Here is a 12,739-nt window from a genome sequence, read left to right as displayed (position 1 = left end):
GAACCAGGCAGAGGGCCTTCTCAGTAGTGGCGCCCGCCCTGTGGAACGCCCTTCCAGCAGATGTCAAAGTGATAAACAACTACCTGACATTCAGAAGACATCTTAAGGCAGCCCTGTTCAGGGAAGTTTTTAACGTGTGATATTTTACTGTATTTTTGGTTTCTATGGAAGCCGCCCAGAGTGGCTGGGGAGGCCCAGCCAGATGGGCGGGGTATAAATAATAAATTATTATTATTATTATTATTATAGATGCTTTTGTTTAGATTCCTGCATTGCATGGGGCTGGACTCGATGACCCTTGGGGTCCCGTCCAATTCTACGATTCTATGACATCACTTTAATACTGATGGATTGGAAGGTTCTCCGCTTACGTTTTTGGTCTAGCACTAACTGCTTCAGAGGAGCAAGGTCCCTTAAGCTTCTTCCTCAATGTATCCTCCTTCTTCCCATTACTTTCTAGAATGCCCTCTGCCTGCCAATGCAACTGATTTCTTTCTAGATCACAACTGCTCACCCCACACCATATACTAGGGGTCATTTCTGGGGCCCATAGGTACATTTACAAACCAGAGATACTGTTGTGGGCAACACATACACCACAATCCGTGTTAATGCTGGGCACTCCTTTTGTGAACCTCATGCCTCCATCACAGCCACTTCTAAGCTTGTACTCAAAAGGACTTTGTTTGCCAGGAGGAGGAGTAACAAATCTTAAGTGAAGTGAAGTTAGGCGATCGGTTTACCGAATTCCAGCACAACCCCCCCCCCCCCGGTATACAACATGCCCCGACAGGGTAACTCACTAAGATAATTTTTTTGAAAGGATGGAAGTCAGAAACTGCAGCTCTTCCTTTCATGTCATCGATGATGTCCTCTCTCTTCAAAAGTTTGTGAGGGTTTTCCGCCGTGACATCGACATCAGCACGGCAATTAAATATCTCCTGAGTTTTCTCAGTGAGGACCAAGGGGAAGATTTCCGGGTGGCCTGAAAGAGTAAAGAACAATATAGAAACACCTCTTCTTAAAAGGCTTGCTGTATTTCAAGTACCAATTTGTCCCACACACTAGAATTCTTCAACAAGTATAACTAGATACTTTTAGTACCCTTACAAGTGTTAGTGAAATTAAACGAGATTCCCACCCCCTCAGAGCAATACCTTTTTACTTCTTTTGCCATATACTCTTTCCATACTTGATGTACGCTACCCTAAAATGAAACCCCTTTATTCCAGTTAACGAGGCAACCACCGTTGGATATATTATGGATGGAAAAGAGCTCAGGGTGAAGGAATTTATGTCCGTGAAGATGTCAAGGACAGGCTTCTTTATTTTTAGGCATTTACAAAGCTGAATGAAATATAAATTTGGGAATATTGATAAGCTTAACGTACACATGCTTTGGGGGGAAAGTCTTCACTCACTTAATCCTTTTTTTTTTTTTTTTTTTGAACTGACAAAATGCTAAATCCTATTTTAATCCGGCTCATCCAGAAATCTAAATCCCTCAGCAAACGTCTCTCACTTAATATGTTACATTTCATAAACCCTACATTTATCCCTTAAGCCCTGTCATTTCTGGTCCTCCACTGCACCTGCTCAACTGCAGCTATTCATTAAAACCTACAAAAGGAGGAGAGAGATATCTGGTGCTTTCGTAAATTTGGCACCAGGAGCCCCAAGAGAAATCGTCTTGGAGATATTTTCGCTTAAGGCAGAAAGTACCCACAAGCCCACACAAATGGCCAGAAACCTTCTGCAAATGGAGTAGGATAAAAATGGTGGGCCCTATAGATGGATAGATGGATATTATCCCACCATTCCTCCAAGGAGTTCATGGTTCTCCCCTCTCCATGTTTTCCTCACTACAACCATGTAGGGTAGTTTAGGGTGAGAAACAGTGACTTTCCCAAGGTCGCCGGCTGAGCTTCATGATCAAAAGGGAATTTGAACCAGAGTCTCTGAGATCCCAGCCCAACCATTGCACTGCACATACCAAATGTCTTATGAGATACAGTGGTATCTCAGGTTACAGACGCTTCAAGTCACAGACGCTTCAGGTTACAGACTCCGCTAACCCAGAAATAGTACCTTGGGTTAAGAACTTTGCTTCAGGATGAGAACAGAAATTGCGTGGCTGCGGCAGCGGGAGGCCCCATTAGCTAAATTGGTACCTCAGGTTAAGAACAATTTCAGGTCAAGAACGGGCTTCCAGAACGAATTAAGTTCTTAACCCGAGGTACCACTGTACACTGTATTCTACTGTATTCTACTTAGCACTTATGAATCCCAGCTAATGATCTGCTCCTCTTTCCTACAACTTCTCAAACGGACATGTGTTGTGTGTTATTTTCCCCATAGCTAAAAGGCAGAAGATGCAGCTTCTGAAGAGAAATATTTCTTTTTTCCTTTCACAGCTAGTCTTATGGCCTTAAGACTCTATGTCTGCTGCATATTCTTCAAAAACTGTTTTTTCCATGTCGAACTTACCCATGCTTGCCATCGATAAATCCACTTCTTCATCTTTTTTTGCTGAAATGAGATAAAGTGGGGTCTTAGCATAAGAACATTAAGAAGAGCCCTGCTGAAGCAGACCAAGGGCAAATTCTTGTCAAGTATCCTCTGGAACCGAAGGCATGAACAACCCACTCACACCATTGTCTTCTCCAGTATCTCTTATTCAGAGGTCACACTGTATTACACTATCTGAGTTTGCTTGTTTTCCTTTTCTCTCCCCATCCCTTTTTTCCCTCATGACTTTTAGATTGTAAGCCTGTGGACATGATCTCATGCTTCTGATCTGTGTACAGTACATTTTTTAGGCGCTTTAAAATAAAAAAGCTATAATTCTGTTTCCACCTGGAGGTTTCATAAAATGATGAGGACTAGTATACCCCATGAATTTGTTGAATTCCATTTTAAAACCTCCTTTCATCAATCAATTTCAGTGGGTGAGCTCTAGCCTGGGGGCTGCGGCTGCTAAAATCTCTTCCATTCGCAACTTTATAAACCTTTCTCATGCTCCCCACAAAATATTTTTTCCTGAATTAAAAGGCCCCCAAACACTTTAAAGTTGCACTTTTATCATTTCGGTTGTTCTTTTCATAGCCAGACAAGATAATAACAGCCAAATGTACATTACTCCAAATGTGGCCAAACACTCTCTCTCTCTCTCTCTCTCTCTCTCTCTCTCTCTCTGTGTGTGTGTGTGTGTACACATAATACTGGCAGATACATTTTCAGCCCTTTCCTAATAATTCCCAACAACGCATTGGATCCCAAAAAACACAATGGAAGAAAAATCATGGAAGGAAAGTTTTAAAAACTCGGGAGGGCAGGTCTACAATGATACATTTAAAGCACAACCAACACACATTTAAAGCAGGTGACACCCCTCACAAAGAATCTTGGGAGCTTTAGTTTGTTCAGGGTACTGGCAACTGTAGTTCTGTGAAGGGGATGCCACAGTTTCCAGGATCTTTTTTGGGGGGAGGGGCGAGTCATGTGTGCATCTGCCCTCCCAACTCTACTGCTGCCCTCTTTTCCTATCACAGAACTTGGCATGGCTTGGGATGGGGTATGGTAGACTCCGTAGGGGAAAAGGGAGAACTGTCTAAAACCACAAAGCCAATGCAAAGCTACCCAATTTTGCCCAATCCTCCAACTTTTTCAGGAAGTGCAGGGGATTGTGGTGAAGAGGGGGTTGGGGGAAGGTGCAACTTACTTCCACGTGTGCTTCCTTCATCTGATTATTCTGAGGACCCAACCCACTGAACTTACCATTTTCGCTTCTGCAACATGTTGAGTTTCGCCCCAGCCTTTTCAAGGAGCTGTCTTAGCTGAAATGGAGGGGTGGGGGAGCCATCAACAATAACTGAAAACCTTCAGCTTTTGAGTACGGTCATACCTTGGATCCCGAATGCCTTGCGACTCAAACGTTTTGGTTCCTGAACACCATAAACCCGGAAGTGAGTGTCCCGGTTTGTGAACGTTCTTTGGAACCCGAACGTCCTACGCAGCTTCCATGGCTTCTAACTGGCTGCAGGAAACTCAGAAAATCAGAAGCTGTGCCTTGGTTGTCAAACATTTTTGGAAGTCAAATGTCTTCCAGAACCGATTCCGTTCGACAACCAAGGTACGACTGTACATGAAAACATCACAGAGAAATGTTGTTGGGCATACTGTCACACGTATTGTTGCCTGGCATCCAAATTCCCGACAAATTACTTTCTTTAGTTCCACAGTTCTGCAGTATTATACTTACCAGCACTTCTTTGCTTCCCTTTGGGTGAGCCTTTTGGCGATCCTTTGGGCGACTTTTTAGGTTTCGGCGATCCTTTAGCTTTAGGTTTCTTCGCTGAACCAGGAGCAGAACGCAGTACGGGAGTCTCTGCGCTTTCAGCCATTTTGAAAGATTTCTGCCTGGAAAATAGGTGGCACATCAATGTGGATAATGAGGCAGAATTCAGGGGGGTGGCTTAAAAACTCATTCATAACATGATAGTTACATCCCATTAGTTGCGAGACAGTGCTGGCTGAGACATGGGAGTTGTAGTCCAAAACAGCTGAATGGAACCAGGTTGGCAAAAGGTTGCCTTATGTGCTACTGGGGCAGAATGATGTTTGCTTCAGTTTAGCCCAAGTCATTTTGCTGCTCCAAGCATTTTGCTGCTCCCAAGTCATTTTGCTGCTTCTGGCTCCACATCTATCAGTAGAGGCCCAGATGACCTCCATGACTAGGAGTACATTTTACCTCACCACTGTCATCCATGTACTGGTCCCCTCCAGACTGGTTTACTGCAATGCACTCTTTGTGGTGCTGCCCTTGAAGTTGGTCCGGAAGCTTCAGCTGATGCAAAATGCAGTGGTTTGACTACTCACTGGGGTGGGACATTGCCAACATGTCACCCCACTGTCGAAAGACTTGCACTGGTTGCCAATTAGCTACCAGGTTAAGCTGAAGTTACTTCTTTGGTGAACAAAGCCCTATACAGCTTGGGACCAGAATAGCTGAAAGATAGCCACACTTTTTATATACCCAGCTGATCACTGTGCTCAACAGGCTAGGCTTCCTGCTGATGCCATCTTAACAGCAGGTCAGCTCTGCACAAGAAATTGGGCCTTTAGTGCTGTGTAATCCCCCCCCCCTTCCCTGAAAGGCGCCATCTTTGTTTTGTTTTGGCACCTACTGAATACCTTCCTCTTCCAACAAGCCTTCCTGCCTCCCTCTGATTTTTCCGAGTCTGAATCTGTATTGAAATTGCTTTTCAGATTTGCCACTCTAGGCTAGTTTTGGAGGAAAGGTGGGGTACAACTGTAACATATCCTCCGATATTTCTCTGATGAAATCAGGGGTGTCCTATTCCATAACAACAAACAACAACAACAACAGTTTTATTATTTATACCCTGTCCATCAGAGGCCCGGGTTGCCCCAGCCACTTTGGGTGACTTCCATCATATATAAAAACATAACAAAACATTAAACTTAAACAAACAAACAAACAAACCCTTCCCTATACAGGGCTGCCTTCAGATGTCTTACAAAGGCCATATTAGTTACTTATCTCCTTGGCTTGCAGGGGTTGCATAATAATAAAAAAAGTACAGAGGATGCTCCTTGGGTTGAGCATAGCTATGCACTATTTGAGTGTCCCTCTATGACCTTGCAAGGTTGCTTAGGGCAAATATATTAGGTTACATGCTGTTTCATTAACACTCCCAAGACTATCAACACACCTAATTGCAAAGCCGGGTTGGACTAAATGACCGACTGCACAGTCCTTTACAACTCAGTGATTCCACGATGATAAGACGGGTCTAGGCAAGGGGTTGCAAAAGTTGTCAAGCTGGTTGAATATAAATCATAGCTCTGCTAAAGCAGCTGGTTCTGTTCTTAAGAACAAAGCATTAATGAATCGCTTAAACAGAAAAGATGAATGGAGGAAGATTTTTAAAAAGTGATGGGGGGGAATAACTCCAGCACCATCATGTGGAAATGATGTGCATAACAGGAAATGAAATAGCGGCTTCATAATTTGAGTCACTGTTTTTATTTATTTTTCAAAGTGTCACCGTGTTTAACCCAATGCTATACCAGAAACCGAATTCTAACAAACGGATAACAAAAGAGATGGGAGATAGAGAATGCGATCCAACCTAAGTTCAGTGCTAAGCCTGATGTCACAGGGAGAGATTTGAGCAAATATTCTCTTCTTTCCCTGTATGACTTTCAGGTAGGTTTGCCATATGTCCAGAATTTAACAGACATAGGTGGTACTCAGCCCCAGAAACAGTGGAAATTGCTGAAACGCCCAGGAAAACTCAGACAAACTTTGCCAAAGATAGCTCAACAACTTTTGTGTCCAGATTTTCTCTTTTTGAAAGATGGCAACCATACTTCCAGGGTCTGGAAAAATCACAAAGGATGACCCAAACATCAAACTGGTGGCTAGGGAAGCTGTCAATCACCACTTTACAGGGAACTGGAATAACCACAGATTGGAACATGTGATTTGCTTCTCTCTCAAGTCATCCAAACAGTTCGGTCACATGAACAAAGACAACACTGGCGTTTCTGAGATTAATCACAGAGCTAATTTTAGAAAAGTGGTTTACAAGGCAAGGCAGAAAGTTCCTAAAAACAGCTACTTATCAAACTGATTGCCCTAAAGCTATGGTGTATTGTTTTTGTTGACTTGTTAAAAAATCCATGTAACTCTGATCCTTCTTTTTGAGTGCTGAAACTTTGGAAAGTGGAAAAAGAATACCAGATATCAAGAATGAGTGAGAGGAGCTCATTAATACAGCATTAGTAGCTAATGGCTACAATCAATAATGCTGGAGGGCTGGGCAGGCACTGTTAAGAAATAGCCAGGGCTATGTAAAGTAGAAAAGCAAAACAAGGATCTTTCTACCCTGAGACCTTTTTGAGCTGCTAAAGTGTTGCTGTTTTACAACTTGATGGAAGTAGAATTAAAATTGTGGTCCCGCATTGTATTTAAGTAATAAAATGCTACCTTTCCCATAAAAATATTCAGTGACCAACCTCCACTGGGAAGAGTCTAAGTATGTTTACTCAGAACTAAGTCTTGTCTAATTCTCAACAGCAAGTATCTAGTTGAAATGGACCTTGGGCCTTCATTTCCTGTTCCTTCCAGCTCGTCCATCATTTCCTCTTTGCAAAGCAAAAATGCCATCATTTGCTCATTCGTCCATTTTATTTTTATTAGTTCAGCTGAGTTCTATCAATAAATACATTTTTTTAAAAAATACATGCAAGCTTTTTAGGCAGGAGATTAATGCTAGTGGGGGGAGAAATTCTGGCTATGAGAGAAGAGGCTGCTGAATTGAAGCTTGGTTAAGCAAAATCTCTCTTGGATTACCCGATAAAAATCAGACACAGCGGGTAAGATCAGATTTTCACAAGGCACAGCATCAAAACAATGAGAAAACTCTCAGGGCAGGAGGGTACAATCAAAATATGGCCCAAGCAAAAGTATGGATGAGCCTTTAGTGACTGGCCACTAATGGGATAGTTTTGGCAACTCTGAGATAGCTCAGTTGGTAGAGCAGGAGACTCTGAATCTCACATTGGGCAAAAGATTCCTGTATTGCAGAGGGTAGACTAGATGGCCCTTGGTGGTCCCTTTCAACTCCACAATTCTATGAGTCTATGATCCCAGCACTTAGAGCATGAAGCAGCACCAGTGAAATGTGTGGCACTGGGAAGAAGGGAATGTAGCCTGGGGAGGGTGCCAAGGATCATACCAAAAAACCTGTAGGCTCTCCAACCCTGCCTTAAATGAATTATGCACATGATTTTTAAAATGCCTTCGTTTAGTCGGTTCTGAATCTCCAGCCAGTAAGTTTAATCATGGGCAAATTTGGTGCATATTCATTGAGATGCTACATTTTGAGACGACAAACATGGAAGCGGAGAACAAATCAATCCATGTTGGTTTTTTTTACATGTGATCTGAACAAACTGCATGATCATACGAACCACATCTCAAAAGCTCAAATACAGACATAGCCTTCTAGAAGCGTGATGATTTTGGTCCATGGTGGAAGGCACAAAGGAGCGTCTCTTCAGGGCTATATGTGAACCCTCGGCCATCAGGACCTATTTTAAGTGCTAGAACTTCTGCCCTGTAATATGTGAAATAATCACAATAGCTTTGTGCATGTTAAATAACTCCCTTAGTTCAGTAACCACAGCCAGACATGACACAACCAAGATTACAGAAGAACAACTAGATCTGAGGGTGTGGTTTATGAAAAGGTCCTGCCACAATCTTTTTACTCTGAGTCAATAGAAGGGAACAGCTCTTTAAACTCCTCCTGCACTCTTTGACACGAGTGCTGTGGAACAGAATGATAAAAATTAATGCAGTTCACTTGAGGTGGAAAAAATTCCCAATAGGTAGTGACCAAGGCTCCTAAGGGCCTCTACTGTTTCCCTACAATCTTTATTTAGGTAGACAATGTTTGGTCTTTTGGAACCGCAGCTCAAAAATATAATTATATTTTGCTCAAACCCCCCACCCCTCCAGGTTTGGGCTAATTAAAAACACTTTTCCATGAAACTCATCTGTGCGAAAGGTAACTGTTAAGTGTTTTAGCCCAGGTGTTTGTAGTTGTGCATTTAGCCAGCCTAAATCTTGAGTCATGAAATAATAATGTTTAGAACTGACAGTGCATTAGCAGAACTACAGGTGGCTGTTAACTTTGTATCTAAGTATTTTGTAATAACTTTAAAGTAACAAAAACAGAGAAGTATGTTCTTCTAATTATCTAATGGGCTGAAATAGTTAGCGTTATGAAACTAAACTACCATGTTGCTAGGTGCTCAAGGGGAGGAAAGTTAATTAGTTATCAGCAAAGACATGGATGATGTCTGTATCAAGAAGAAAGAACGATTAATCAGTGACCAGATTGAACTATTTAAACATCATGTTTATGTGCGGTACCCATTAAAGACTGCAATTTATTTCATTACAAAAGAACTGAATCATCAGAATACACAGGTGTAAAACATTAAGTTCTTTTTAACAAAAGTGCTTGATATCTCAGTCCTTGAAGATCCATGCTTCTGTCAGAAAACAAACTGCCTCATATTTTTACAGCTAAAGCCTGAAAAGATATAATATCTGAGTACTGAAGTGATCTACTATCTAATAGTTTTAATTTTAACCTTGAAAATTGTACAGCAGCCACACAATGACTCCTCTGGTATTTCTATGATTCCTCTGGTATTCTATGACTCCTCTGGTATTTTTTTCTGAAAGCCCATAATTTCTAAAAACCCAGTTTGTGAATCCAGTTAATGGGAAATGACGGTATGAATGTGGAGAAACTCAACAATTTCAGTGAGCGCATCATGAATGGAAGAGGAGAGAGAGAGAGAGAGAGCTGTCAAAAACTGGGGTAAAGAGAGTCGGTGTCATATAGAGATTAGTGTGTTGGGCCAGAACCGGAGAGACCAGGTTTCAACCAGGGTGACTTTGGGCCAGCCACAGTCTCTCAGCCTGGCCTACCTCACAAGGTTGCTATGGGGATAATCTCTACAGAAGCAGAAAACTACAAAATAAGACAGGTGTCCTTTAACTAGCCAGCCAGCTCCTCCAATGAGCTTCCTGCGAAGACAACTGCTGTGTACTTGCCCTAGGAAGGCCTTGCTGCTAATATACTTAAGATGATAACAGTACTCAAGTCAGGTTAATCTTTTCAATATTTTGCATCATGTGGAACGAAATCCTGTATCATTTGGAAATGAAAGTGGGGATTCTTCACCATGTTCTGTATGAAAGAGAGGGTTTAGTACTAAATATCAGAGGCTGCAGACCATGGTCATACCATTTTAGGCTGTAGTTCTCTACACAACTGCACACAGTAATCCTGCAGGTGATAATCATTTTGCATGTTTGTTACTGAATGGATTTACATTGTGCATTGGACTGCTGTGCTACTTTGTGCCTTTGCAACAGGAAATATGCTCAGAGTATCACCACCAGACAAGCAGAAGCATATGATGAAGTGCACTGCGATCCACATAAGTTTGTGTCACCATACTTTTGTCAATCTTTAAAGCGCCACAAGTTTCTTTGGTTTGTTTTGCTGCAGCAAAATATCACTAACCCTCTGGAAGTAATCTGCTTGTACATTTTTTCAGATTTACCCAAAAACAAATTTAAGCAAATTTCACTACAGATATATGTTTTATAGATGCCATGTGGGGTAGAGAACAGTAAGGGTTTTTGAGTGCACATCGAAACAATTTTTATTTTTTTAATATTATTTAGTTCTCTTTTTTAAAAAAAACTTTGCCTTCTGTCTCTTTGAAACATCATTGCTCCATACGACAGGCATATGTCACATGCAAAATTAATGCTTGAGAAATCTTCATCTCTCTCCCAACCAGTCACTCTGACTGAGAAAACATCAACCAGTTTTTCTGGGCCATTATCAAGCTATAACTCTTGACTTATTACTGATCCCGCAACCCTAATGTGTGATTTAATGATTTATTTTCCCCTCCCTTCCTTTCTTTAGGATCAGTTTTGCGCAGTGGTAGAAAAAGAGGTGTGCCAAAACTCAACATGAATGCTTCCATTGTTCTCTTATAATGGCAATAGTGCCCACTTGAGAGGTGCTGGACCTGAGTTGCAGTGAAAAAAAGCCCTGGTTTTTTGTAATATTCCTCAGTGTCAGGGACAGGGGAACTTGTGTGACCTTCCAGAAGACCAATTCCCATCAGTCCCAGTCAGAATGGCCAATGGCCAGGGATAATTGAAGTTGTAGTTCAGCAACATTTTGAGAGGAACTGGTTCCCCAAACCTGTCCTATGCAGATTACCACTTTTCTTGACTGTAATTCCCCTACCCTGTCACATGTGTTGAAAATGATCACTTCACTTGCAGGTGCAGCTGATTAGTCTTGAACTAATCAGTAAACTCCCTGTGTGAATGTGCTGTCATTGTAGTCAATAAGCCTCCACGGTAGCCTCTCCCAGTCGGTAGCTCTGGAAAAGACTTTGCCAGATGAATGAAGAGTCTCCGGCTCTTGTCACATCTACACCATACATTTAAAAAGCATGCCCCCACCCAAAGGATTCTGGGAACTGTAGCTCTGTGAGTGCGGTAAATTGCACTTTCCAGGATTCCCTGGGGGGAGTAATGTGCTTTAAAGGGTGTGGATGTGGCCTCTGCAGGGTTTCCCAAACCCCAAAAGTTGGGTTTCCAGCTGTGTTTGGACCACAGTTCCCATCATCCCAGACCATAGTTCCTGCTAGCTAGGAATGATGGGAATTGTAGTCCAACAGCAGCCAGAGACCCAAGTTTGGGAAACCCCGAATCAAGCAATTCTGTTTCTTCCTCCTCCTTAAGTCAGAGGGAAGTAGCACAGTGTAGGTTGGCCCAGAGTTCACATAAACAGATGCCAAGCTAAACCTGAAGTATAATTATGGGCTAGCTGAGTGTTTAGATCTGGGCAGGATGAGAGCATGCCATCAGTTCCCCATCTATGCTGTGGGTGCAATCAGAGTCCCCCCCCCCCCAGCTGGAACTCACCGGTGGGCGCCATTGCCATTATAAAGAGAACAAGGGAGGCGTTCATGAGGCGTTCCAGCACCTGTTTTCCCTAGAAAAATAGCACTGGGTGCAATATTCAGATTGGTGCCCAGGCATGCACAGCACGGCTGAAGGTGCATTTCTAAGGAATTAGATGAGACGCCAATGAAACGAAATACTTTGAAGGAATAGCTCGGATAAAGAATTAGGGCATGCTTGCACACTCTGGCTGCAACCTGCAAGCTCCCGGTCAGCGACCTAGCTGGCTCCATGGGAGACTTGGGGTGCCCCAACGCAGCTGCCCCCCCCCGCCCGAAGTTGCACTGTCCCCGCTCCTTACCTGCTTTGCAGCGTCCCCCACCCTCCGTCCGCTTCCCAATCTGAATGCCGCCTTCCTACAGCCGGCGTCGTTCAGTTGCTATGATCAACAGTTGCTATTAAAGACTGGCAGTTGAAAGAGCCAATAAGCATTCGAAGGGCTTAACCCGTCCCTCCTGGAGGAAAGAGCCATTGGACGCTTCGACAAACGACGCTGGGGAAAATCGAGAGGACTACAACTCCCAGCATGCACTTGCTCTGGCCTTCTCGCAGCCACAGGTGGAAAGAGGAGGGGGAATTGTAGTTTTCTTTTTGCGCAGGTTTGGGGTGCGATTCATTGGAGCTCGTTGTTGGCGCTTCCTTTGAAGTACCAAACGTCCACTTTTCAGCTTGCAGTTCTTTTTTTCCCTATCCTTAAAGCGTTTGTATTTTATTTTCAATTTTATTTCGAAAGATAAAACGTGCTGAGCCATTGGGAAAGCAAGAGAAGGCGGCTGGATCACTGCAGCAAAATATGCCTTCGCGTCTGTGGCTGACTTGCTCATCTAATAACTTTCAAGAGCTTAATTATACTTGAGCGTTATTTGGATTACATCTGCGGAGATGCAGTCAAAGGAAGCTATTCAGAGTAGCTCTCCCCTAGCAAGAGATTGCTCCCTATAATTGTTACTTTGTGACCGAAAAGGAGATTTCATTAAAGATTCAGGAACTTAACTTGCATGCAGTTTTCTTTCCTGAATTTGGGAGGGAGAGAGAACGAGGAACGACTGACACAATTGCTGTTACATAAAATGTTTTCACAAAGACTGTACATCTTTAAAAAAAAACAACCACGTATCTCCAGACATCTTTATA

General features: G+C 42.8%; 1 protein-coding gene across 5 annotated transcripts in view; it reads right to left on the bottom strand.

The window, feature by feature from the left end:
• Window positions 1-12,014, bottom strand: part of DNAI3 (dynein axonemal intermediate chain 3) — a 34,352-nt gene extending 22,338 nt beyond the window's left edge. For 3 of the 5 annotated variants that reach the window (XR_013840023.1, XM_079981257.1, XM_079981259.1), the window contains exons 1-4: window positions 11,907-12,013; window positions 4,262-4,419; window positions 2,488-2,529; window positions 804-985 (exon numbers count right to left, since the gene is read on the bottom strand). Coding sequence is in view for 3 of the 5 variants with exons in the window: in XM_079981257.1 (XP_079837383.1) it covers window positions 804-985; window positions 2,488-2,529; window positions 4,262-4,403 (366 nt within the window). In the remaining 2 variants the exon portion in view is untranslated. Of the gene's footprint in view, window positions 1-803; window positions 986-2,487; window positions 2,530-4,261; window positions 4,420-11,906 lie in introns of all 5 variants that reach the window. The other 2 variants (XR_013840022.1, XM_079981258.1) reach the window with 2 other exon arrangements.
• Window positions 12,015-12,739: the final 725 nt, after the last annotated feature.

The sequence above is a fragment of the Podarcis cretensis genome (genome assembly GCF_951804945.1).
Source record: "Podarcis cretensis genome assembly, chromosome: 6".
In the NCBI taxonomy this organism is placed as follows: Eukaryota; Metazoa; Chordata; class Lepidosauria; order Squamata; family Lacertidae; genus Podarcis; species Podarcis cretensis.
Note: the sequence above shows the minus strand (reverse complement) of the source record. Positions and strands in the feature narration are given on the sequence as shown.